The 27,386-nt window shown below is 39.1% G+C and overlaps 1 protein-coding gene across 4 annotated transcripts in view; it reads left to right on the top strand.

Annotated features, from left to right (window-relative positions):
* The window catches only part of IL15RA (interleukin 15 receptor subunit alpha), a 51,265-nt gene that overhangs the window by 7,239 nt on the left and 16,640 nt on the right, over positions 1 to 27,386 (top strand). For all 4 annotated transcript variants that reach the window (XM_049624588.1, XM_049624585.1, XM_049624586.1 and 1 more), the window contains exon 2: positions 26,190 to 26,384. In XM_049624588.1, coding sequence (XP_049480545.1) covers positions 26,190 to 26,384 — 195 coding nt within the window. The remainder of the gene's footprint in view (positions 1 to 26,189; positions 26,385 to 27,386) is intronic.

Below are 27,386 nucleotides of genomic sequence, written 5' to 3'. Positions count from 1 at the left end.
TAAGAACTGCATATGCAAAGCAGTATAATGTCACATGAAGGTGAACTGTGATGAGGTAAATACGCTATAAATCCTAAAGCAACCACCAAAATAATACAACAAAGAATTACAGTTAGTAAGCCGAGTGGATAAAATGAAATCGTGAAATATACTCAAATAATCTCATGACATGATCATCTCCATAGAGAATCCTATGGAATCTACAAAAATGCTCTTAGAAGAAGTGAGTTTAGCAAGGCTTCAGAATACACAATTAACTCACAAATGTCAATATATAAAATACTAGCAATAAGAAGTTAGAAACTGAAACAAAATACCATTTGTGTTGACATAAAAATTAGGAAATATTTAGGAATACATCTGACAAAAAAATGTGCAAAACTGGTAACCAAAAACTATATAAAATTTCTGAGATAAATTACTGAAGACTTAAATAAATTGAGAGAGATACTGTTTATAGATATTGAGAAGACTCAATATTATTATGATGTCACTTCTTCCCCAACTTGATCTCTAGATTTGATGCGATTCCAATCTAACTTTCAAAGGGATTTTTTTTTTTTTTGGTAGAAACTGATATACTTATTCTAAAATTCAGTAAAGGACCAAACCCAACTTTGAAAATGATTAACAAAGTTGCAGGATTGATACTACCTGACTTCAAGATTTGTTATAAAGCTACAATAATCAAGACATAGTAGTATTGGTGTCAAGATTAACAGACAAATATATTGATTGATGAAACAGAATACCAAGTCCAGAAATAAACCCACACATATTTGATCCTGGCTCAGGATCCTATACCAATTCCACTGGAGGTCCACTACTGTGGGACAAGGGGAAGGAAGCTTTTTTTCTACACAAAACCTGTTAAAGATATAAGGGAGAAGTTGCATGCCATGAAAGTAAGGAGCCATATATTGAAAGCTCCAACCCCGAGAGCCGGATACACAAGGCATCCTAAGACTGGGATAGGACTAGGACAACAGCAAACTTCTCCTGACCCCACCACCTCCAGCAAGTGAGCACCAAGTAACAAGCACAGCAGTCAATCACTGAGGGTGTGGTGAGCAAGGGTGTAGAGAAGTCCTCTTGTGGTTTAGATACAGAGAGAAGGACAAAAGATGAGGGAGGATTAGGGACATAGAGAAACCCTCTGGCACTCCAGCCCCCGCCCTAACCACAAGTTACCACTAGAGGAATTTGAAGCCAGTGGTGTTCTGAAGGTAACCAGAGAACAACAAAATCCAAACCCAATTCAAAACCTGACTAGACTGACCAATCCCCCCACACTATCAGTCTAGCAGGAGAAGCTTTCTCATTTTCAGGCATAAATACTATTTATCTCAGTTCTACACACATGGTCCAGCATTCGATTAAAAATTACATGACACTCAAAAAAAAGCAGCAACAACACAATCCCACTATTAAGGGACAAAGCAATAACAAGATTCAGAGATGACCCCCAAATCGGAACTATGAGACTGAAAGTTAAAATAAATATCATCCACATGTTAATGGCTCAGTGGAAAGGATGGATGGTATTTCTGAACAAATGTGGAATTTCAGTTGAGAGGTGGAAACCATATGAAAGTGTCAAATGGAAATGTTAGAAATTTAAAAAAAAATCAGTAATAGAAATGAAGAAAGGTTTTGACAGACTTATCAGAACACTGATAGCACAAAGCCAAAGACACAGCCAAAGAATCAGTTAACTTGAATATAGGTCAGTAGAAATTACTCTAACAAAACACAAAGAGAAAAAAAGAGAGAGAACAAAATGGAACAAAGTATCTAAGATCTGTAGGACAACAGAAAATAGGCTAATCTATGTGTGATCAGAATTCCAGAAACAAGAGGGAATGAAGCACAAGAAATATCTGAAGAGATAATAGTTGAGAATATCCCCAAATTTATAAAAGATATTAAATCACAGATCCAGGAATCTCAGAGAACACCAAACAAGGTAAATGTCCACCCCCCTCTCCCACCCAAAAACCCTCATCCTGAAACACATCATACTCAAACTGCTGAAAAACAAAGATAAAGAAAAATTATGATAAAGTGGATAAAGAGACTTTCCACATAGAAGAACAAAGATAAGAATTTAAGCAGACTTCTTATCAGAAATTATGCAAGCCACAAGAAAATGGAGTGACATGTTGAAAGTCCTAAAATAAAACAAAACAAAATAATCTGTCATTCCAGAAATTCTATAACCAGGAAAATATCTTTCAAAAATAAAAACAAAATAAAGACTTTCCCTGACAAACAAAGAGTAGAAGGATTCATCACCAGCAGACTTACACCATAAGCAACACTTTAAAAAGTTCTTTGGGCAAAAGGAATATAATCCTAAACAGAAACTTGGATATCTGAAAAAAAAAAAAAAGCTCTGGAAAGGATTAAAATGGAGGTAAATAAAATATATTATTTCTTTTAAATCACTCTAAAAATATTTGACTATTTAAAACAAAAATAGTAGCAAAGTATTGCATTTATAGAATGTATAAAAGTACAATGTATGACAACAAAAAAATGGGAGGGAGAAATTGTTAACTATGCATTGGTAGAGTTCTTAACTATATGTGAGATGCTGTAATATTATTTGAAGGTAACCTCTGATAAAATAAAGATGTATATTCTTTACCTTAGCAAAATCACTAAAAATAATTTAAAGTGGTACACATAATAAACCAATGAAGATAAAGTGGGATAATAAATAATAATCAACCCAAAAAAGGGAGTTAAGAGGAAAAATGAACAATGATCAGATGGAACAAACAGGAACATCTAGAAAAATGGTAGGCTTAAATCCAGCCACATCAAAAATTACATTAAATATAAGTGATCTAACCACACCAATTAAAAAACAGAGGTTGTTCAATTAAATTAAAAAAAAAACTCAACTATATGCTGACTACAAAATAGCCACTTAGGATATACAGGCAAAGATATGTTAGGAGAAAAAGGATTGAAAAAGATATACCATGCAAACAATAATCAGAAGAAATGTGGAGTATTTGTATTAACAGCAAAGTAGACATCAGAATAAGGAATATTACCAGGGATAAGGAGGGACATTACATAATAAGGGGGTTAATTCACCAGGAAGACATAGAAATCCTAATGGTGTCTGTACCTACATTATGGAGCTTCAAAATTCATAAAGCAAATGTGATAGAACTGAAAGAAGAAAAATACAAATTCGGGATTATAGTTAGAGACTTTAACACTATTCCTCCAGTTAAAAAAAAATAGAAAAAGAAGCAGTAAACATATAGAAGATCAAAATGTTAATCTAATTGGCATTTACAGAAGACACGCCCATCCAACAACCAGAATACGCATTCTTTTCAAATACATATGGAACATTCACAAGAGAGACCATGCTGTGGGCCATAAAGTAAACCTCAACAAATTTCCAAATCATTGAAATTACACAAAATATGTCCTGTAACCACAATGGAATTAAATTAGAATGCACTAACAGAAAAATATCTGGAAAATCCTCTGGATAAAAATATCTGGAAATTCAATAAATTATTATATTAATAATTTTATTATATTATTATAAATAATCTGCAGGTCAAAAAAGAAATTAGAAGGGTAAGATAGAAAATTTTTTTAATTGAAAATAATAAAAATACATTTAAATAACATAATTTGTGGAACTCAAAGAGATCATAGACAGAAATTAATCATACTAAGTACTTATATTAGAAAAGAAGAAAAGTCTCAAATCAATGATCTAAGCTTCCACCTTAAGAAACCAGACAACAATGAACAAATTAAACCTAAAGTAAGCATAAGGAAGGGAATGTAATGATAGGAGCAGAAATCAATGAAATTGAATGCAGAAAAAACAACAGACAATATCAACTAAACTAAAAGCTGGTATTTCAATAGATCAATAGAATCCTAAACCTCTAGCCAGACTGATCAAGAAGAAAAGTGAATAAACATTGATTCTCAACATTGGAATGAAAAGGAACATCACTGCAGATCCTACAGATACCGATGGGTCATAAAGTTTTATTATGAATAACTTTATGGCTGTAAATATGACAACTTAGATAAAATGGACAAATTCGTTGAAACACAAATACCAAAGTTCACTCAGGAATGGATAACCTGAGTTGTCTTATATTTTAGAGAGTTAAAATTGTAGCTTAAAACAACTCCAAAAAATTCCAGACCCACATGTCTTCACTGCTAATTCTTTTTTTTTTTTTAATTTTTTTACATTTATTTATTTATTTTGAGAGAGACAGAGACAGTGTGAGCCAGGGAAGGACAGAGAGAGAGAGAGAGAGAGAGAGAGAGAGAGAATCCCAAGCAGGCTCCATGCTACAAGCACAGAGCCCGATGTGGGGCTTGAACTCATGAAACCATGAGATCACCACCTAGGCCAAATCCGAGTTGGAGGCTTAACCAACTGAGCCACCGGGTACCTCTTCACTGCTAATTCTTAAAAAAAAAAAAAAAAAAAAAAAAAAAAAATCAACAAAGGCATGCAAATTTGAGTATTGGCTAAATCCTCAACAACAGCAATGAAGTACGGAAGACAGGTAATGATAACTACCCAGAATTCTATGTTGCACAAAACTGTCATTTAAGAAAGATGATGAAATAAAGACTTATTCAAACAAAAAGAAACTGGTAATGGGTGATGGCATTAAAGCATCTCCAATGTTCTTGTATTGCTGGGGAGGAGGCTGTGGATATGAATTAACATTTACACATTGAGGATGCATGTTAAAGAGGTTAGTATAATCAGTAAATAGAGAGAGATCACTTAACACAGAATGGTACCAATTCTAAGCCTGTGTACCTGTAAAGCATAACCTCAAAATATATGAGGCAAAAATGATTAGAACTATCAAAACAATTAACAAATAGGGGCGCCTGGGTGGCTCAGTCGGTTGAATGTCTGACTTCAGCTCAGGTCATGATCTTACAGCTTGTGAGTTCAAGCCCCGCGTCAGGCTCTGTGCTGACAGCTCGGAGCCCGGAGTCTGCTTCAGATTCTGTGTCTCCCTCTCTCTCTGTCCCAACCCACTCGCATTCTGTCTCTGTCTCTCTCAAAAATAAATAAACATTTAAAAAAATTTTGTTAAAAATAAAAAAATTAACAAATACACGATCATAATGGAAGCTTTTAACATACCTCTCCAAGTGTTTGATGGGTCAAATGTGAAAATAAATCAGTAAGAATATAAAAGTTTTGAAAATAATTAACAAGCTTGATCAAATATGGACTACTATGTCTAACAACTGAATACCACACACAGAGAACATTTATACATTTTTTTTTACATTTATTTATTTTTGAGAGACACAGAGAGACACAGAGCGTGAGCAGGGGAGGGGCAGAGAGAGAGGGAGACACAGAATCCGAAGCAGGCTCCAGGCTCTGAGCAAGCTGTCAGCACAGAGCCCGACTCGGGGCTCTAACCCATGAACCACGAGATCACGACCTGAGTAGAAATCAGACTCAACCAACTGAGCCACCCAGGTGCTGCCAGGGAACATTTATAAACTCTAACTATGTGTTGCCAGGTCATAAAATCAGCCTCAATGCATTTCAAATGATAGAGATCATATAGACCAACTTCTCTCATCACAAGGAATGTAAGTCAGAAAAAAATAACACAAAATAAATTAGGACAAAACAAAACAAAAACACTATCTTCTGAAAACTTAGAACCATAAATACTTACATTAGAAAATAAGGAAAGTTTCACATTACATGCAAAGGATCCAACTACAGACGTGATTAAAAAGCAGAATAGGTCCAATAGAAGAATGAAGCAAATAATAAGGATAAAAGCAGATGTAAATAACACTGAAAACAGAGGTACATCAGAGAGATGCAACAAATCCAAAACTTGGTTCTTTGAAAAAAAATCTACTGAAATGAACAAACCTCTAGCAGAATTAATCAAGGATAAAAGAGAAAGGATAAACAAATAACATTAGGCATGTAAAAGAGGAGATAAATAAAACGTTTAAAATGCCTTCACGCTCGTAAGTTTGAAAGTGTAGGTGGCAGGTCCTTATTTTTAAAAAATTACCAAAACTAACTCAGGAAGAAATAGACAAACCTGAATATTCCCTTTCAAAATAGGAACAAGACAAAGTTTCACGGTATAATGCCTACTCTTCAACCTTGTACAGGAAGTCCTAACCAATATAGTAAGACAAGAAAAGCAAACATTATACAGATTGAAGTGAACTTTTTAAGCTCATTTTTCTCAGATATATGATTGTTATTTTATCATAATAATATGCAGATAAATTATTAAGGATGGAGCTGGATTGCCGAATTAAAAGTCAATATTCAAGAACCAATATTCTTTCTGTGTACCTGCAAAAAGCATTTTGATAATGAATGTTTTTAAAAGATAACATTTAGAAAGCACACCTCCTCGCCCAAAGTACCTAGGAATAAATCAACAAAAGATATGTCACTCCTTTATACAGAAAAATTATAAAACTTTTTGAAAGAAACCTAAATAAGTAGAGAGATATACATTGTTTCTGGATAAGAAGACTCAATATCTTCAAGATGTCAATTCTCCTCAAATCTATCCTGGGATTCAATTTAAAAGTTTTAAAAATTAAGATGGACAAATGTTAGTGAGACTGAAAAAGTAACCCGCCTACTGCCGGTGGAAGTATAAATTGGTGCAGTCACTTTGGAAAACAGTTTGGTATTATCCAAAATTGATACACATATGCTATCTCCCAGCAATGCCATTACTAAGAAAATACCATAAAGAAACTCTTTTCCATGAGCATCAAGAGACATGTGCAAGGTTATTTCTAGCACTATTATTTGTAAAGCAAAACACTAGAAACAATCCAAATGTCTGACAACAGTAAAATGGATAAACTGTGGTGTTTCCATATAATACTTTAATACCAAAAGTGGATGAACTCTAGCTACATGCATCAACATAAATAAAAAACATGACACTGTGTGAGAAGCATAGTAGAGAAGAATACATATAATACATTCAAAACAAAACCTAGGTATTTTATTACTTGGGAATACTTATTTGTGCAGTAAAGCCATAAATAAAAGCAAAACAATGATTATTACAAACATCAGCATAGTGTTCATTTCTTGAGGAGATAAAGGCATCTGGGGAAGGCACTCAAGTGACCTCTAAGTTACTGGTAATACTCTATTTCTTAAGCCGATTGGCATACACATGAGTCTTCATTTTATGATTAATCCTTAAACTGCACATAAACACTTTATATACTTATGGATGTATGATTTTCACAACAAAAAGGGCTTTAGGTATGTGCAGGAGGGGAAGAGGGTACTGAATAGGAGGTACTCTGAAGCAACCATCCTTCTCAAATACAAATTCTGTAACTGATTATTGACTCACCCTGGTAAATACTTGTCAACAATAAATGGATTTAATCAACTACAAATAATCAACATTCAAACATTTATTTAAAAAAATCAATACAGAAGTTAAAGATCAAATTAGAGCCTGCTAAGGAGAAATTAGTGAACTAAAAGATGAGTCTGAAGATACCAGAGTACAGCACAGAGAAATGGATGATGAATCAGAGATTAAAGATATAAAGGACAGAACTATGGAATGAATGTTTGTACCCTCTCAACTTCAAATGTTGAAATCGTAATCCTGAGGGTGATGATACTCAGAGGTGGGACATTTGGAAGGTAATTCCATTTAGATGAGGTCATAAGGGTGTAGCCATGAGGGGATTAGTGTCCTTATAAGAAGAGGTAAAGGCTCAGAGCTCTCTTTTTCTCAACCCTGTGAGGATAAGGCAAGAAGGCAGTAGTAGTCTGTAAACCATGCAGTGGGCTCTCACCACAACCCAATCATGCTGGCACCTTATCTTGGATTTCCAATGTCTAGAATGTGGGAAATAAATGTTTGTTGTCACCCAGTCTACAGTATTTCGTTATACATAGCAACCTGGACTTAGACAGATAGAACAAGGATCATGACTGGAGCTCCAGAAGATGATAATAGGGACATTGATGAAGAGGATATAGGGAGATAATGGCTGAGTATTTTCCAGAAAGGCTTAAAGCCATCAAAGACACCAAAGGTCAAACTTGGGAAATGACACCAAGCAAGATAAACAAAAACAAACCCATACCAAGAATCATTGTGAAAAGACCTCTCTGACCTCAGCTGTAGCAATTTCTTACTTGACACATCCCCAAAGGCAAGGGAATTAAAAGCAAAAATGAACTACTGGGACCTTATGAAGATAAAAAGCTTCTGCACAGCAAAGGAAACAACCAACAAAACTAAAAGGCAACTAACGGAATGGGAAAAGATATTTGTAAATGACATATCGGACAAAGGGCTAGTATCCAAAATCTATAAAGAGCTCACCAAACTCCACACCCAAAAAACAAATAATCCAGTGAAGAAATGGGCAGAAAACATGAATAGACACTTCTCTAAAGAAGACATCCAGATGACCAACACGCACATGAAAAGATGCTCAACGTCGCTCCTCATCAGGGAAATACAAATCAAAACCACACTCAGATATCACCTCACCCCAGTCAGAGTGGCTAAAATGAACAAATCAGGAGACTATAGATGCTGGAGAGGATGTGGAGAAACGGGAACCCTCTTGGACTGTTGGTGGGAATGCAAATTGGTGCAGCCGCTCTGGAAAACAGTGTGGAGATTCCTCAGAAAATTAAAAATAGACCTACCCTATGACCCAGCAATAGCACTGCTAGGAATTTACCCAAGGGATACAGGAGTACTGATGCATAGGGGCACTTGTACCCCAATGTTTATAGCAGCACTCTCAACAATAGCCAAATTATGGAAAGAGCCGAAATGCCCATCAACTGATGAATGGATAAAGAAATTGTGGTTTATATACACAATGGAGTACTACATGGCAATGAGAAAGAACGAAATATGGCCCTTTGTAGCAACATGGATGGAACTGGAGAGTGTGATGCTAAGTGAAATAAGCCATACATAGAAAGACAGATACCATATGGTTTCACTCTTATGTGGATCCTGAGAAACTTAACAGAAACCCATGGGGGAGGGGAAGGAAAAAAAAAAAAAGAGGTTAGAGTAGGAGAGAGCCAAAGCATAAGAGACTGTTAAAAACTGAGAACAAACTGAGGGTTGATGGGGGGTGGGAGGGAGGGCAGGGTGGGTGATGGGTATTGAGGAGGGCACCTTTTGGGATGAGCACTGGGTGTTGTATGGAAACCAATTTGACAATCAACTTCACATATTGAAAAAAAAAAAAAAGAATCATTGTGATAAATCTGCAGAGCACCAAAACAAAGAGAAGATATGAAGTATCCTGAGAGAAAAGACACATCGCTGGCAAAGAAACAGGAATTAGACACACAGTGGGTTTTTCAATAGAATGTCAACATTAAAAGCTAGAAAACTTTGGGGAACCTGAGTAGCTCAGTCAGTTAAGCGTCTGACTTTCATGATCTCAGAGTCCGTGGGTTTAAGCCCCACATCAGGCTCTGTGCTGACAGTGTGGAGCCTACTTGGGATTCTCTCTCTCTCTGCCTCTCTCTCTCTCTCTCTCTCTCAAAAGAAATAAACTTTAAAAAAAAGCTAGAAAGCTTCAAAGTGCTAAGGAGAAAAATCATCTGCCTAGAATTGTATGCCCAGGGAAACATTTATTCAAAAAGGATTCTGGGAAGATTGTAGAGTAGGAAGTATCAGGAATCTATTTACTCCCCTGGACAATCATTGCACTGGCAGAATCTGTCTGACAGAACTATTTTGGAACTCTGGAATCTATTGAAAGCTTGCAACTTCCAGGGGAGACTGGGAAGGTAAACTGTGGTTAGTTTCAGGTCTTTACACAACAGCAGCTGCCCAGCCCTCACCTCCAGCCCCAGGGCAGGCAGCTGTGCATGTGTTCCTGGCACAGCCTGCACATGGCTTGCAGGAGCCAGGGGGAGGGCAGAAAGGACCCTGTCCCATAAATATAAGGGATCGTTGATCGCTGATTAGTGCTTCTGCTCACAGACGTGCTGCCAAAGAAGTGGGAAGCCATTGTTGTTGTATCTCTCCCTCCTGTTGCAAGCCCCTCTCAGACAAGCTGAAGTGACTTCCAGAGGATTTAGAGAGCTAGTATCCTTCTTTCCCCCACCCCTTCTTTTTTCCCATTTCCTCCTTTTGGGAGCCAGACATTAAAGACTAGGACAGCCACGAACAATTGCATATCTAGGGAAAAATAGAAAGGTGGCCATGCAAGCCCCGAGAAAAGTTTAGAAAAGACCCGAGAAGACCTTAAGTTATACCTCAGGCTGACCTGTGGCACAGTGACAGCCTGCAACAATAAAAAAATAAATAGGGATGCCTGGGTGACTCAGTCACTTAAGCATCTGACTCTCGATTTTGGCTCAGGTGATGATCTCATGTTTCATGAGATTGAGCCCTGTGTTGGGCTGTGTGCTGACGATATGGACCCTGCTTGGGATCCTCTTTTTCCCACCCTTTCTGCCCCTCCCCCACTCATGCATGCACTCTTTCTCAAAATCAATAAACAAAAACTTTAAAATATATAAATAAATAACAGCAAGCCATGAGAGATGAGCAAAACTGGTTTCTAGAATTACCACATTATTAGATTCAAATGTCCAGTTTTCAACAACAACAACAAAAAAATCACAAGTCATAGAAAGAAACAGGAAAGTATGACCCAGTCAAAAGAAAGAAAAAAAAAAAAAAATAGAAATTGTCCCAGAAAAAAGACTGGATGGCAGATATACTAGACAAAGACTTTAAGACAACTGTCATAAAGATGCTCAAAAACTAAAGGAAAATGTGGAGAAAGTTAAAGAAAACGGTGTACAAACAAAATGGAAATATCAATAAAGAGAGAGAAAATCTAAAAAGAAACCAAAAAGAAATTTTGGAGCTAAAAAGTACAATAACCTAAATGAAAAATTCACTAGACAAATTCAAAGGCAGATTTGAACAGGTAGAAGAAAGAATTAACTGAGTGTGGTTTTGATTTGTATTTCCCTAATAAGGAGCGACGTTGAACATCTTTTCATGTGCCTGTTGGCCATCCGGATGTCTTCTTTAGAGAAGTGTCTATTCATGTTTTCTGCCCATTTCTTCACTGGGTTATTTGTTTTTCGGGTGTGGAGTTTGATGAGCTCTTTATAGATTTTGGATACTAGCCCTTTGTCCGATGTGTCATTTGCAAATATCTTTTCCCATTCCGTTGGTTGCCTTTTAGTTTTGTTGGTTGTTTCCTTTGCTGTGCCGAAGCTTTTTATCTTCATAAGGTCCCAGTAATTCACTTTTGCTTTTAATTCCCTTGCCTTTGGGGATGTGCCGAGTAAGAGATTGCTACGGCTGAGGTCAGAGAGGTCTTTTCCTGCTTTCTCCTCTAAGGTTTTGATGGTTTCCTGTCTCACATTCAGGTCCTTTATCCATTTTGAGTTTATTTTTGTGAATGGTGTGAGAAAGTGGTCTAGTTTCAACCTTCTGCATGTTGCTGTCCAGTTCTCCCAGCACCATTTGTTAAAGAGACTGTCTTTTTTCCATTGGATGTTCTTTCCTGCTTTGTCAAAGATGAGTTGGCCATACGTTTGTGGGTCTAGTTCTGGGGTTTCTATTCTATTCCATTGGTCTATGTGTCTGTTTTTATGCCAATACCATGCTGACTTGATGATGACAGCTTTGTAGTAGAGGCTAAAGTCTGGGATTGTGATGCCTCCTGCTTTGGTCTTCTTCTTCAAAATTACTTTGGCTATTCGGGGCCTTTTGTGGTTCCATATGAATTTTAGGATTGCTTGTTCTAGTTTCGAGAAGAATGCTGGTACAATTTTGATTGGGATTGCATTGAATGTGTAGATAGCTTTGGGTAGTATTGACATTTTGACAATATTTATTCTTCCAATCCATGAGCAGGGAATGTCTTTCCATTTCTTTATATCTTCTTCAATTACCTGCATAAGCTTTCTATAGTTTTCAGCATACAGATCTTTTACGTCTTTGGTTAGATTTATTCCTAGGTATTTTATGCTTCTTGGTGCAATTGTGAATGGGATCAGTTTCTTCATTTGTCTTTCTGTTGCTTCATTGTTAGTGTATAAGAATGCAACTGATTTCTGCACATTGATTTTGTATCCTGCAACTTTGCTGAATTCATGTATCAGTTCTAGCAGACTTTTGGTGGAGTCTATCGGATTTTCCATGTATAATATCATGTCATCTGCAAAAAGCGAAAGCTTGACTTCGTCTTTGCCAATTTTGATGCCTTTGATTTCCTTTTGTTGTCTGATTGCTGATGCTAGAACTTCCAGCACTATATTAAACAACAGCGGTGACAGTGGGCATCCCTGTCGTGTTCCTGATCTCAGGGAAAAAGCTCTCAGTTTTTCCCCGTTGAGGATGATGTTAGCTGTGGGCTTTTCATAAATGGCCTTTATGATCTTTAAGTATGTTCCTTCTATCCCGACTTTCTCAAGGGTTTTTATTAAGAAAGGGTGCTGGATTTTGTCAAAGGCCTTTTCTGCATCGATTGACAGGATCATATGGTTCTTCTCTTTTTTTTTGTTAATGTGATGTATCACGTCGCTCCTTATTAGGGAAATACAAATCAAAACCACACTCAGATATCACCTCACGCCAGTCAGAGTGGCCAAAATGAACAAATCAGGAGAGTATAGATGCTGGAGAGGATGTGGAGAAACGGGAACCCTCTTGCACTGTTGGTGGGAATGCAAACTGGTGCAGCCGCTCTGGAAAGCAGTGTGGAGGTTCCTCAGAAAATTAAAAATAGACCTACCCTATGACCCAGCAATAGCACTGCTAGGAATTTATCCAAGGGATACAGGAGTACTGATGCATAGGGGCACCTGTACCCCAATGTTTATAGCGGCACTCTCAACAATAGCCAAATTATGGAAAGAGCCTAAATGTCCATCAACTGATGAATGGATAAAGAAATTGTGGTTTATATACACAATGGAATACTACGTGGCAATGAGAAAAAATGAAATATGGCCTTTTGTAGCAACATGGATGGAACTGGAGAGTGTGATGCTAAGTGAAATAAGCCATACAGAGAAAGACAGATACCATATGGTTTCACTCTTATGTGGATCCTGAGAAACATAACAGAAACCCATGGGGGAGGGGAAGGAAAGAAGAAAAAAAAAAAAAAAAAACAAAAAAAGAGGTTAGAGTGGGAGAGAGCCAAAGCATAAGAGACTGTTAAAAACTGAGAACAAACTGAGGGTTGATGGGGGGTGGGAGGGAGGGCAGGGTGGGTGATGGGTATTGAGGAGGGCACCTTTTGGGATGAGCACTGGGTGTTGTATGGAAACCAATTTGACAGTAAATTTCATATATTAAAAAATAAAAATAAAATAAAATAAAAAAAAAAGAAGAAAGAATTAACAAATTTGAAGATGGAAATCACAAAAATGATCAAGTCTGAGAAACAGAAAGAAAAAAGATTGAAGAAAGGTAAACAGAGATTAAGGAGTCTATGAGACACTATCAAGAGACCAACATTGTGTGAGTCTCAAAAGAAGAAAGAAAGGAACAGAGAGAATATTTCAAGAAATAATAGCTGTAAATTTCCAAAATTTGATAAAAGACATGAATATAAACCTCAAAGGAGCTCAATTAACTCCAAGTAAGATAAATTCAAAGAGACCTTCCCCAAGACACTATAGAATCAAACTTTCAAAAGCCAGAGCCAAAGAGAGAATCTTGAAAGTGAGAGAGAAGCAAATTGTCATATATAAGGGATTCCCCAATAAGATTATCAGCATATTTCTCATCAAAAACTTTGCAGACCAGAAGGCACTGGGCCAATATATTCAGAGTGCTAAAAGAAAAGAACTGCCAACCAAGAATCCAGAAAACCTGTCCTTCAAAAGTCAGCAATTAAGACATTCTCAGATAAGCAAAAGCTGAGGGAGTTCACTACCACTGGGCCTGACCTGTAATAGATACTCAAAGAGTTCTGCAACGTGAAACAGAAAGACACTAGACTGTAGCTTCACTGGATGGAGAAATAAAGAGCTCAGTAAAGGCAAATAATTCATGGGCAATCATAAAGCTGGTATTACTCAATAATGGTTTGTAACTGCACTTTTTGTTTTATGCATGATTTAAGAGACTCATATGTATAAAGAAAAAAAAATACTAGTGTAAAAGGTAACTTTGGTTCGTAACTCCAAATATTGTTTTCTACATAATTTAAGAGATTAGTACATTTTAAAGAATTATTAGATTATGTTTTTGGGGCACACAATGTATAAAGATATAACTTTGAGACATCAACAACAGAGACAGAGCTGTAAGAAAGGAGTTCTTGTATCTCATTGAAGTTACATTAGTATGAATTCAAATTAGAGTGTTATAAATTTAGGATGTTAAATGCAATCCCCATTTAATCTATTTACATTTAAAGGAATTACTGGACACCACAAATAAGATAACTATAGAATATACACAAAAGAAATGGAGAAATTTATGTTTCATGACATAAAATTGACTAAACATAAAAAAAAGACAGTGATGCAAAAAAGAAGGACAAAAAAGCTAAAAGGTATGTAGAAAACAAAGAGCAAAATGACAGAAGTCCCTCCTTATCAGTAATTCCTTTATATGTAAATAGATTAAACTGTTTAATGGAAGACGATTGGCAAAATGAATAAAACACTTGATCTGATTATATGCTGTCTGCAAGAGACAAACTTAAGTCAAAAATAGATTAAAAGTGAAAAGATGCAAAAAGATATTCCATGCAAATAGTAACCAAAAGAGAGCAGGGATGGCTATGCTAATATCAGACAAAATAGACTTTAAATCAAAAAATGTTTAGAGACAAGGGCGCCTGGGTGGCTAAGTTGGTTGAGCTCAGGTCTTGATTTCAGCTCAGGTCATGATCTCACTGTTCATGAGTTTGAGCCCTGCAGCAGGCTCTGTGGTGACAGCGTGGAGCCTGTTTGGGATTCTCTCCCTTTCCCTCACTCTCTGCCCTACCCTCGCTCACATGCATGCATGTGTGCACTCTCTCTGTCTCAAAATAAATGAACTTTTAAAAAAGTTAAAAAATCATTTAATAAAAAAAAGTTTAGAGACAAAGAAGGACACTATATATCAATAAAAGGTTCAATATGGAAAGAAAATATAACCGTTATAAACATTTATGTACCTAATAACAGACCACCAGAATACACATCCTTCTCAATCCACATGGGACATTTTCTAGGATGGACCACACATTACGCCACAAGTTAAGTCTCAATAGATTTAAAAAGACAGATATCTTGCAAAATATCTAATCCGATCACAGCAGGATGAAGTTAGAAATCAATAACAGAAAGAAAACTACAGAATTCACAAAATTGTGGAAATTAAACAATACACTTTTAAACGACCAAAAGATCAAAGAAGAAATCATAAGGGAAATTTGAAAAGACCTAGAGATGAATAAAAATGGGAACACACATACCAAAACTTATGGAAAGTGGAGCTAAGGGGGAAATTTATAGCTATACATGTTTATATTAAAAAAAAAAAAAGACAGATCTAAAGTCAACAGCCTAATTTTATACCTCAGGGAACTAGAAAAAGAGCAAACCAAACCCAAAGCTAGCAGGAGGAAGAAAATAATAAAGATTAAACCAGAGATAAATGAAATACAGAATAGAAAAACAAGAAAATCAATGAAACCAAAAGTATGTTCTTAAAAAAGATCAGCAAAATTGACTAACCTATAGCTAGATGGACTAAGAAAACAAGAGAGGTGACTTAAATTACTAAAATCAGAAATGAAAGCGGGGACATTACTGCCAATTCTACAGAACTAAAAGGATTATAAGAGAATACTATGGACAATTGTACACAAATAAATTGGATAACCTAAGTGAAATGGGCAAATTCCTAGAATACCAAAACCTGTCAAGAAGGTAGAAAAAATTAAATAGGAGGGAACATTTCCTAACTCAGTCTGTGAGGCCAGCATTACCCTGATACGAAAGACAGATAAAGACACTGTAAGAACAGAAAATTACAGACAAATACCCTTTATGAATATTAATGCAAAAATCCTTAAAAAAAAACTAGCAAACTGATTTCAGCAGCATATTAAAAGGATCATACACCATGACCAAGTGGGATTTATTACTGGAATGCAAAGATGGCTCACATATGAAAACTGACCAGTGTTAATACACCACATTAAGAAAATGAAGGGGGAACAACACATGAGCATCTCGATGCAGAAAAAGCATTTGACAAAATTCAGCACCTTTTAATGATAAAAAAAAAAACCACTCAAAATACTAGGAATAGAAGGAAATTTAATCAACATGATAAAAGCCATACATAAAAACCCATGGTGAACATTATACTCTATGGTGAAAGACTGAAAGCTTTTCCTCTAAGATCAGGAACAAGGCAAGGATGCCAGCTTTCACAGCTTGTATTCAACATAGCACTAGAAGTTCTACCACAGCGTTAGGCAAGGAAAAGAAATAAAAGCCACCCAAATTGGAAAAGAAGAAGTAAAATTATCTCTGTTTGCAGATGGTATGATCTTATATGCAGAAAACTTTAAAATTCCACCAAAAAAAAAAAAAAACCCCACCAACTCTGTTAGAATTACTACATGAATTCAGTAAAGTAGCAGGATACAAGGTCAACATACAAAAATCAGTTGCATCAAAAGTAATAACATACTTAGGAGTATTTTATTATTACACTTATACCAAGGAGCTGAAAGACCTATATAATGAAAACTACAAAATATTGCTGAAAGAAATGAAACAAAATACAAATAAACGGAAACACATCCCATGTTCATGGATTGAAAGACATGTCAATACTACCCAAAGCGATCTACAGATTGAATGCAATTCCTATCAAAATCCCAATGATGTCTTTTGCAAAAAGAGAAAAACCCATCCTAAAATTCATATGGAATCTCAAATTATCTCAAATAGCCAAAACAATCTTGAAAACAAAGCTTGGAGGACCCATACTTCCTCATATCAAAACTTACTACAAAGCTACAGTAATCACAACAGTGTGGTATCGGCATTAAGAGAGACATACAAATGAATGAAATAGCCCAGAAATGAACACCATATATATGGCAAAATGATTTTTGACAAGGATGTCAAGACCATTCAATTGGGAAAGGACAGTCTTTTTAAAAAATGGTGCTAGGGAAACAGGACATCCTACATGCAAAGTAAAGAAGTTGGAACCTTACAGAACATCATATGCAAAAATGAACACAAAATGGATAAAAGACCTAAGTATAAGACATAAAACAATAAAACTCTTAGAAGAAAACATAGGACAAAGCTTCATGATATTGGATTTGGTAGTGATTTCCTGAATATGACACCAAAGGCATAGGAAACAACAACAACAAAAACAAACAAGTTGGACTTCATGAAAATTTTACAATTTTGTGCATCAAAAGACCCTATCCACAGAGTAAAAATCAAACCACTGAATGAGAGGAAATATTTGCAAGCTGTATATCTGATAAAGGATTAATTTCCAGAATATATAGAGTACTCCTAAAATTCAACAATAAGAAAACAAATGGCCCGATTCAAAAATGGGCAAAGAACTGGATTAAATATTTCTCCAAAGAAGATACAAAAGATGTGCAGTAAACACATGAAAATATTCTCAACAGCACTAATCACTAGGGAGATGAAACCAAAACTTCAGTGAGATACATCTTCTACCATGAAGATGAAAAAACAAGAGCATGTAGAGAAAAGGAACCCTGTGCATTGTTGTTGGGAATGTAAAATGGTATAGTCACTGTGGAAAACAGTATAGCAGACCCTCAAACATTAAAAATAGAATTACCATATGATCGAGAAATTCCACCTCTGGGTATCCACCCCAAAGACTTGAAAGTAGGGTCTCAGAGAGGCATTTGTACATCCACGTTCATAGCAGCCTATTCACAATAGCTAAAACATGTTATCAACCCAAGTGTCCATCAACAAATGAATTATAGATAATCAAAATATGGTATGTACATACCAATGGAATATTATCCAGCGTTAAAAAGAAAGGAAACTGTGTAATGTACCACAATATGGACTGTGCTAAGTACAATATGCTAAAGTAAAATAAGCCAGCTACAAAAAGATAAATACAATTTTGTGCAAGATGTCTTTGCAGCCCCCCCAAAATGGACTGGTCTTGAAAGTAACTGTATGTGTGGTGTTTGGAGCGAGGTAGGGGTTCTTAGACTCTCCTTCCCTTCCCAAGTTTCAGAATCACCCATGGGAGGGGTCATGAGTCCTCCACAGGCTGAGAGCTTGACTCTGCGATCTCACAAGTTTCTCCAGGCCGAGGACAACGATGCTGTCAGCATCAAAAAGCAAACTTGGCTTAAGGAAAGAAAGGGGTAGGTGAGGAAAAACCAGCTAAATCCAGTCTTTGCCTAGCCATTCCCTCTGGGGACTTCTTATCTCTCGTGTCCTGATTTATGGCATCACTGATTCATGGCTGAATAGAGACTTTCCAGCCACCAATAATGTAATATTACCTGGGACATCCAAAGTTCCATGGTCAACTCAGGCTCCCTCAGAAGGAGGGAACATTTTATCATAGAGCAGAGTCTAGTATTTTTATTAGACTATCCCTTCCGGTCTACTGTTAAATATTTCTAGAGTGGAGTGTTTTATGATCATTCCTCCCCATTCCACCCCACCCTCCATCTCTAAGTATTTTTACATCTTTGTTAACATACAGCAAAGCACTACAAACACAGATTTAAGATTTTGGTAGCATGGAACTAAACCCACGGTACTACCAAGCTAAACACACACACACACACACACACACACACACACACACACACGTGCATGGGGAGTAGGTACATTTTTTTAAATAAGTAGAATGCATTTATTGTTTTCCTTCTAGAATTCATAACCTGCTGCACGAGTAGCCCAGGAACTGCTGTGGGGGCAGGGAGGAATTGTAGCAATGACCCTGGATTAGTTGGGAGTTTCCAGTGTGCTTCATGTCCCCAGTGCTGGTTTAGGCAACGTGTTTAATAAATGTAGAGACAGCACCAACAAGCCCATGTTGGTGGGCTGGCAAAGTGCATCACTTCCCTGTTCTCAGAGCCCTATAATCTAGGCCACCCAACTCAAGATATTCATACTTCCGTGTATGCAATTCCTCTCATGGGGTAAACTGTTGCATGGTGTGTAGACACAGAGAAGACACAGCCAGACTGCCCAGGTTCCGGGAGTCGGTACATTTTTTAAATGGGGGTGGAGGGATTGGGTCCAATTAAAAACTGCTAGAAGGGAAATTCAGAAGAGCACATCAGGAAGAACCTGTGAAAGAAACCTTCACTGATGCAATCAACACCATAGGTTGAGATAACTTCAAGAGAAACTTTAAATGCCTGCAAGAAAGTAACTTGTGGTGATGCCAAGAGACCCTGCACCTGTAAATACCATATAGCATGGTTCTTGGATGAGCAGTATCACCATCACCTGGATATTGCTAGAAATACAGATTCTGCAGCCCTGCCCCAGACCTACGACTCAGGAGCTCTGGGAGGACAGGCCAGCACTCTGGGTTTTAATAAGCCCTCCAGGTGGCTCTACTGTATGCTCACATTTAGGAATCACTGACAGAGAGGGCCCAGGATGAAAAGGACGACAGTAAGGAACAGAGCTGATGTAGCAGAATATGGACTCCAACACGGCAACGATGAACCTATACAACCCACCAAAGCCACAGTCAAAATATTGAACGTGGAAAGAGTGGAAACACTACTCTTAGGCTCTGGAAATGGAATGAGGAACTCTAAAAGGTGTGATTAAGGGACAAGAGAAGAGGGAAAGGCAGCACTGTGAAAACCACAAGGAGGGAAATACGTAAAGAACATTTTCCTGACCAGATTATAATCTCGGCCTGAGTTGTCGAGGGCTCTTAGAGTTTCCTTCCAGAGCAATCCTCAAAGAAAGGGACGCGGGTGACATTCGCCAACTGGATTTTGTTTGGTTACTTACTTTGCTTATTTTTTACCTTATTTATTCGGATGCAATCTCAAACTTAATAGTAAAACTGCAAGAACAGGAAAAAAAGACCTTCTGAATACCCTTTACCCAGATTCACCAACTGTTTACATTCTGCCCCATATGCCTTATCACCCCTCTGTCTATATATTTATAACATATGTGTGTTTTCCTCTGAAGTATTTGAAAATAAGTTGGAGACACTATGCCCCTTTATGCCTAAATACTTCAGTATATATTTCCTAAGAATACATTCTCTTACATGCCTTCCTAAAATACAACACTCTCACATAATCACAGAACACTTATCAAAAATCAGGAAGTTTAACCTGGACACAATATTATTATCTAATATTCAGGGCATGTTCAAATTTTGTCAGTTGTCCCAATAATGCCCTTGTTAGCCATTTTCTCCCTGATTCCAAATCTAATCCAGGACCACATGTTACATTTTGTTGCCATGTCCCCTTAGCCTCTTGCAGTCTGTAACATTTCCTTTGCCTTTCTCTATCCTTCTTGATCTCGAATACAGGCCAAGTGTTTTTTAGAATGTCCCTCAATTTAGGTTCAACTAGTGTTTCCTCATGATGAGATTCAGATTATGGATCTGGGGGAGAAATACCACAGGTGTGATGTTGTGTCCTTCTCAGTGAACTGTATCAGGAGGCACATGAACTTGATTTGTCCCAGGATTGGTGATTGTGCCACAGGCTAACTGGTCACCATGCAGGGAGGAGATTTGAGGAATGCGTGTCCCACTTAGCTAAACTGACACAGTGGAATCCGCCACACTATATAAATGTCCTGTCCATTATCAAACTTCAATCCGCTCATTCTAGCATTGTTTCTTCCCTTACGCCATCATTCTTTCTCTATTAGTTAGAATTATACCTTAAGGAGGGCTTTCTCTTCTCCCTCTGCTCACTTATTTATTCATTTATTTGTTTATATTAGTTCAGACTTACAGAGTTTTGTTTTATGTTGTTCCATAATCTGTCATAATTACTGTCTTTGTTTTGATACTCAAATGGTCCTGTATGTGGCCAGTGACAGCCAGTTCAGCCTTCACCCTATATCCTTTTGATATGTCACCATCATTCTTTGAGTATCTCCTTACTTTCTGGTACAAGGTATTCCAGGCTCCTCTGGCATGCCTTCCCCATCCTAGCCCTGGAATCAGCCTTTTCCTCAAGTAGCCATGGTTTCTTCTGATGGAGACCAAGATCTGGGCACCAAGTACATTCAGTGCTGATACGTCATTGCTTCTAAGCATTGTAAGAGGAGAGAGCTGGAACACGCACAGACACACAAACACACACACATCTGCACATGCACATTCCCATGTACAGACACACGTACACACACATGCATGAAACACACACACACACACACACACACACACACACACACACACACCATGGTTACATTCTGATATCGCTGGTCCCAATTCTCTTTAACATCATAGGGCACTTTCTAGTCATCCTCTCCCCCCCTTTCCATAGTTGTAACTTCTTCTTCCAACAGTGGGAAACCTGGGCTGTGTTTGTCTTTCTCATTGATGATGACTGGTTCCCAGAGGTTATCAAGAAGAAAAGAGCATTGACGGTGCCTTTAGACCTTTGCCCTCTGATTTAACAGCATCGATGAGTTTTCAAGGAAAATCTGTAGAGGCTATAAACTTTGTCACTGTTTACTCAGTGTCTGTCCTGGTTTACTTTTCCTTTCAAAGAAGTGGTTCTCAACTGTGTGCATGGCATGTTTCCTGTGAACCCTGTCCTAGTTGCTGTGTCAGATTGATTGCTGCAAAACTGAATACACCTGCAATAACACCGGCATTTGGCAGAAGGGGTGTATTGAGCTGAGAGGGGTACTATCTGTCATGAATCTAAGATAAGGGGAATAAGTCAAGCGATTACAGAGAAGACTGCATATTTTTTGAAATCTGTAAGAACTCTGAGTTCACATAGACTCAATAAACTGCCCACACACATAGCAACCAGCTCCAAGGGGCCATGAAATGAGTCACACTTTAGCACTGATGCCCTTCTACCATAGCATCAATTCTTTATAACTCTTGCTGATATGGTCACCAATGCCTTGACCTTCTAAATCCCCCTCAGTGACAGGTCACAGATGTTTCATTTCAAAGTGTGCCACAAATGCTAAAAGTTGAAAACCACCATTCTAAATGGAGGAGAATATTTTAGGACTTAGAAGATGTAGAACAATCTGCCGAGAAAAATATCCAGTGTGGAAACAACACAGAAAACAGCAGAGACTGAAAAAAAAGATGACAGACAGAAGATCAATAGATTCAGAACATTACTTGAACTTAAAAATGGAACTTGAGGACTACCTGGTGAATAAAAATGTTCTGGGAGGGATTCAGGCGAACAAGATACAATCCAAAGACCAGATGGGAGAGAGAGAGAAGACAGGGGATGGTAAAGGAAGTAAATCTAAGCAGACAGATTTCTTCTCTCCTATTAATTTTGTGTATAGAAATTAGTAAGAAAATAGTATTTTTAGGAAACTGATACGTCTAAATCAAGATTATCTTATGACCTCACTGAAAAGGAAAAGAAAATGTTTGAGTCCACTCTAGAAGCCACGTAAATGAAGAGGGAGCATTGAGACTACCAGCATGGAGTGGTAAAGAACAGCACAGATGTATCTTATATTGTACAAAATCTAAGACTAGATTATCGGTGGGACTTTAAAAGTCAGTGGCTGGATTAAGAACAAAAATCAAACAATCCATTTTCTCTCCTGAGACTAGGAAGACTACAGTAAGGCCTGGGCTTTACTGATCCATGGGGCTGTCATAGCTCAGGTGGGCTCAGGTATGAGGCATGCTGGAGCCTCAGTCGGGAGAGCCTACTTCCTGAAGGAGGAAGGGAGAACCCAACAGCTCATCCGCTGGCAGGCTGGTCTACCTGCAGGCTGCCAGGCATTTACAGCAGACTGTTCTGACCACATTCTGAATTCGGAGGGGGGATCCCTCTGACCCTAATGTGTAAAGAAGCCCAGCTGGCCGGTGGGATATGGCATAAGGGGCCTGGGCTGTGAGTTCATGTCCTGGTGATTCTGGCCGTCATTCTTGGACATCCAAACCTAAGCCAGCAGCTGGGGAGTGTGGCAATCCAGGGGTTGCTCTCTGCAGGAAAACACAGGCAAGACTGGGGCAGAGGAATCAGGGGGCTAGTCCTGAAAGCTAGGGTTCCTAGGAAGAGACAGGCCAGCCCACAGGAAGCAGGTGAAAGGGAAGGAGAAAGCTGCCATTTGGGGGCCCATGGCTACCAAAGTGGACCCCAGATCCTGCCCAACCAAAAGAAGTCTCAGATTGCAGGAAAGCAAACACCGACACTATTTGGGTAAATCAAACTAGACTGGCTTATTTGAAGGATGCAGAAGGAAACCAGCACCACTCACCACACCCAGGTTAAGATCAGAGAGACATTACATTTTCTGGGACGGATGGGGATTCACGTTCCAGAATCCAGAATCCTCACTATGACATGGAGAAATACAGAAGATGGTTGCATTTTCCAGATTCTGTCCCCCTCAGACCTTGCACCAAAGTCTACGATGGACAGGTGACTGAACTCACCTCATCCATTTGGGATTTGGGCCATTTACAGTATTTTCAAGTAGTTAAATCATCACACTTGCAGACTAGAACTGTGTGTTCCTGGCATATAGCCAGATATGGGGATCAAGAACTTCAGTAGGTATCACGCCCTCAAGTCATTAGACAAGGTCTGGAGTTTACCCTGCAGATCTACTGAGCACCTCTCTGTAGAGGTGCCACAAAAATGAAATCAATGTACATGGTCGGGCAAGTCCCAGGACATGGGGTTTAACCAGTAAGTTTCATACCGAAGAAAATCTTAGGGTCTAAATCTTGCTCAAATCTTTCAACTTCTAATTAGAAAGGGTGGGGGGCATTTTCAACACTGTAGCACAGCTTGGAGAAAACTTGAATCGGTCTAGCTCTGGCTCTTACCTTCTTTTGGTACCATTCTTCTGACAAAAGGTATGTTAGTTCTCACTGGGCATGCACTTCGTCACACCCACGGTCTGCTGGGAGTGACTGGTGGGTTGTCTCCCAAAAGAGGGCCCAGAATCCTCCCAATGGCTTTGCAAAACCTCTTGGCTTCAATTTTACCTCAAGCTGCCTTAACTGGCTCAGAGAAAGCCAAAAATACCTAATTCTAGAATCTTCTGCATTTCTCACATTTATTTCACAGGCAACATCTTACAATAGAAGCAGTGAACACTCACACTTGGCATGATTTACCCCTCTCTTGCCCTAGATTCAACTGAGGTCTGAGTTCCTATGGCAGAGAACCCCAAAATCCCTCACCCCAACTTATTTCATTATGAAGAATTTCATGTATTTTAAACAGTCTATAACATTTGGGCACAACTAATATTCTGCCAGCCCTCATCAGTGTGGCCTTCCATCTGTGGCCAGTGGCCAGCCGCCCGGCCCCCATGATTGCCCGCACCCATCCCAATCGGTCAGCATCTCAGTGGCACTGGTTATTTATTAACTATTTCAATTCTCACCCTGGCTTAGATGTAATCTATGAAAAGGAAAAACATCCATTTACAAAACAGCTGAAGAAACAGAGCATTCCAAAAACTTTCAAAAGCATTTTTAACAGGTAAACCATTTGTACTACTAAAAATTCAGAAAGTATGGAAAGGAAAAAAGTGAGAAGCTATGATAAGGCATTCAGTAAAAAGTCTCCCACTCCCAGCGTGTCCTCAGCTGTCTCTCCTCCAGTGTTAATAGTCTTTTGCATCTTTTCAGAGATTTTATGTACAGACAAAAAATTGTGGATAGGTACCATTTCTTCTTTTTTCACCGATGGCAGCGAATGACACACGGGGTTCTGTTCATCTTCTTCCTAAAGTAACAGTGTGTCTGGGAGATCTTTCCACTTCAGTGATAAAGAGCACCCTTTCGTCTGTTACAGAGGTCTGACTAGCACTTCTTCAAGGAGTAGCTGTACTGTAAGTTACTAAATTAGTCTCCTGCTGACCACATGCGAGGTAATTCACACAGATACTGGCTACTATAATCAATAACTCTGTACATACTCACTTCATAAATATGCCAGCATGTCTGTCGGGAAAATTCTTAGAAGCGAAATCGCTGGGGTAAAGGGCATGTGCATAATAAATGTCATTCTCTGAACAGGTGTTTCTTGAACACCTTCTCTTGCCAGTTACTGTACTAGGCTCAGGGAGGGTGGTGTCGGGCAAAACAGATGTGGCCCCCACCCTCTAGAGCTCGCAGCGCACATTAGGAGACAGACAGACAGACATTATAACATCTCAGTGTCTTCCATACAACTCTGAAGGCAGCTGACTGTGCAGGGAAAGAACACGGAACTACGGGACCTGGCTGCTTTGAGGGGGGAGCAGCAGGGAGGGAAGGCTTTCCTGAGAAAGTCATGTTCAAGTTAGGGAGGATGGCAGGAGATGGGCTGGGGAGAGCGGTAGGCATGGTGAGTGGCAGAGGGTGGGGGGGACCGAAGGCCAGTGTGGCCGGGGGCGGGGGACAGGGGGAGAGTAGCTAGGGAGGAGGCGGGGCCCCATCCAGCAGAGCCTTGAAGACTTCTTGAGGATGTGAGTTTTTATCCTAAGAGCAGTGGGCAACCAGGAAAGAGTGAAACCATCATATGCATTTCTGAAGATACCTGGCTGTGTTACAGAAACGGATGAAAGGCTTTCAGGGAGAACAAGCAGGGAGAGCAATCCCAGGGCTGCTACTGTTTTCAGGCAAGAGAGCTCAGAGGCCCGGGCTGGGCTGCGTGGGCTGGGAAGACCAATAGGAAGGGGAGGGAAGGGAGAAGGGTTTCCACTGATGACTCCCCAGTCCCGAGCCATGCTGGATGGCGAGCGCCTAAGGCAAGCCTTCTGGGAGGCCTCTAAACGATGAGAGCCCTTACTAAACATTTTCCACATGCTTGGAATGTGGGGTGTATCCTAAGGGGCCCCCAGGAGAGCCAGTCCCTGGCTCGAAGGTGCTGAGTGCCACCCAAGTGACCCTGGGGAGCTCCTCTGAGCCAGCTGAAATGTGGTCACCTCTCCTCTCTTGTCTGCACCTTTGCAGGTGTCACGTGCCCTCCTCCCACATCTGTGGAACATGCAGACATCCGGGTCAAGAGTTACAAACTGAACTCCACCGAGCGGTATACCTGTAACACTGGCTTTAAGCGGAAAGCCGGGACATCCACCCTGACAGAGTGCGTGCTTAACAAGACCACGAACACTGCCCACTGGACAATTCCCAATCTCAAGTGCATCAGTAAGTACACGGCCCTGCACTGTCTCTCTGTCCCCCTCGCCAAGACCGTACAGAGAACGGAAGGCAGTGTGGAAGGCTGCGGGAGCCCATCTCTCAGGGGAGGGGGACAAGACATTTGTGTGGAAGTCTGAGGCTAACTGAACCGTTGGGCCTCTAAACAACACCTCTGGGGGTGGGAAATGTACAGGATTTAGGGTCACACAATTCTGAGTTCCAACCCTGGCTCGGCCCCGCACCATCCTGAGCAAGGGCCCTCCTATCTTGGAACTTCGTTCATCATCTAGAAAATGAACCTGAGGTCAACATTGTGGGTTGTAGCAATGTTAAGTGAGCCCCGGTCAACATTCACTACAGCCACACCTCATTCTGTTGCGCTCTGCGGTGTTGCATTTTACACATAATTGTGTGTTTTGTTTTGTTTTTATGAACTGAAGGTTTGTGGCGATCCTGCCTCAAGCGAGTCAGTCTGTCGATGCCATTTTTCCAACAGTAGTTGCCCACTTTGTGTCTGTAGGTCAAATTTTGATAATTCTTGATGTATTTCAAACTTTCTCATATTTGTTGTGGTGATCTGGGATCAACAGTCTTTGGTGTTCCTACTGTAATTGCTTTGGGGTGCCACAACCCACACCCATGTAAGGCAGTTAACTTCATCAGCCGATGTTGTGTATGTATCCTGAGTGCTCCATCGACTGGCTCCTACCTCATCTCTCCCCCTCCTCGGACCTCCCTGTTGCCTGAGACCGAACAATACAGAAATTAGGCCAATTAATAACCCTACGATGGCCTCTAAGCGTTCACGTGAAAGTAAGAATCACATCTCTTCTCAAATCAAAAACTAGGAATAAGTAAGCTTAGTGAAAAAAAAGCATGTCAAAAGTCAAGACAGGCCAAAAGCTGGCACGCTTGTGCCCAACAGTCAGCTAAGTTGTGAATGCAAAGGAAAAGACCTTGAAGGAAACTGAAAGTGCTACTCCGGAGAACACACGAGTGTTTCTTTCT

The sequence above is a fragment of the Panthera uncia genome, chromosome B4, assembly GCF_023721935.1.
Source record: "Panthera uncia isolate 11264 chromosome B4, Puncia_PCG_1.0, whole genome shotgun sequence".
NCBI classification, from domain to species: Eukaryota; Metazoa; Chordata; class Mammalia; order Carnivora; family Felidae; genus Panthera; species Panthera uncia.
This window is presented reverse-complemented; position numbering and strand designations above follow the sequence as displayed.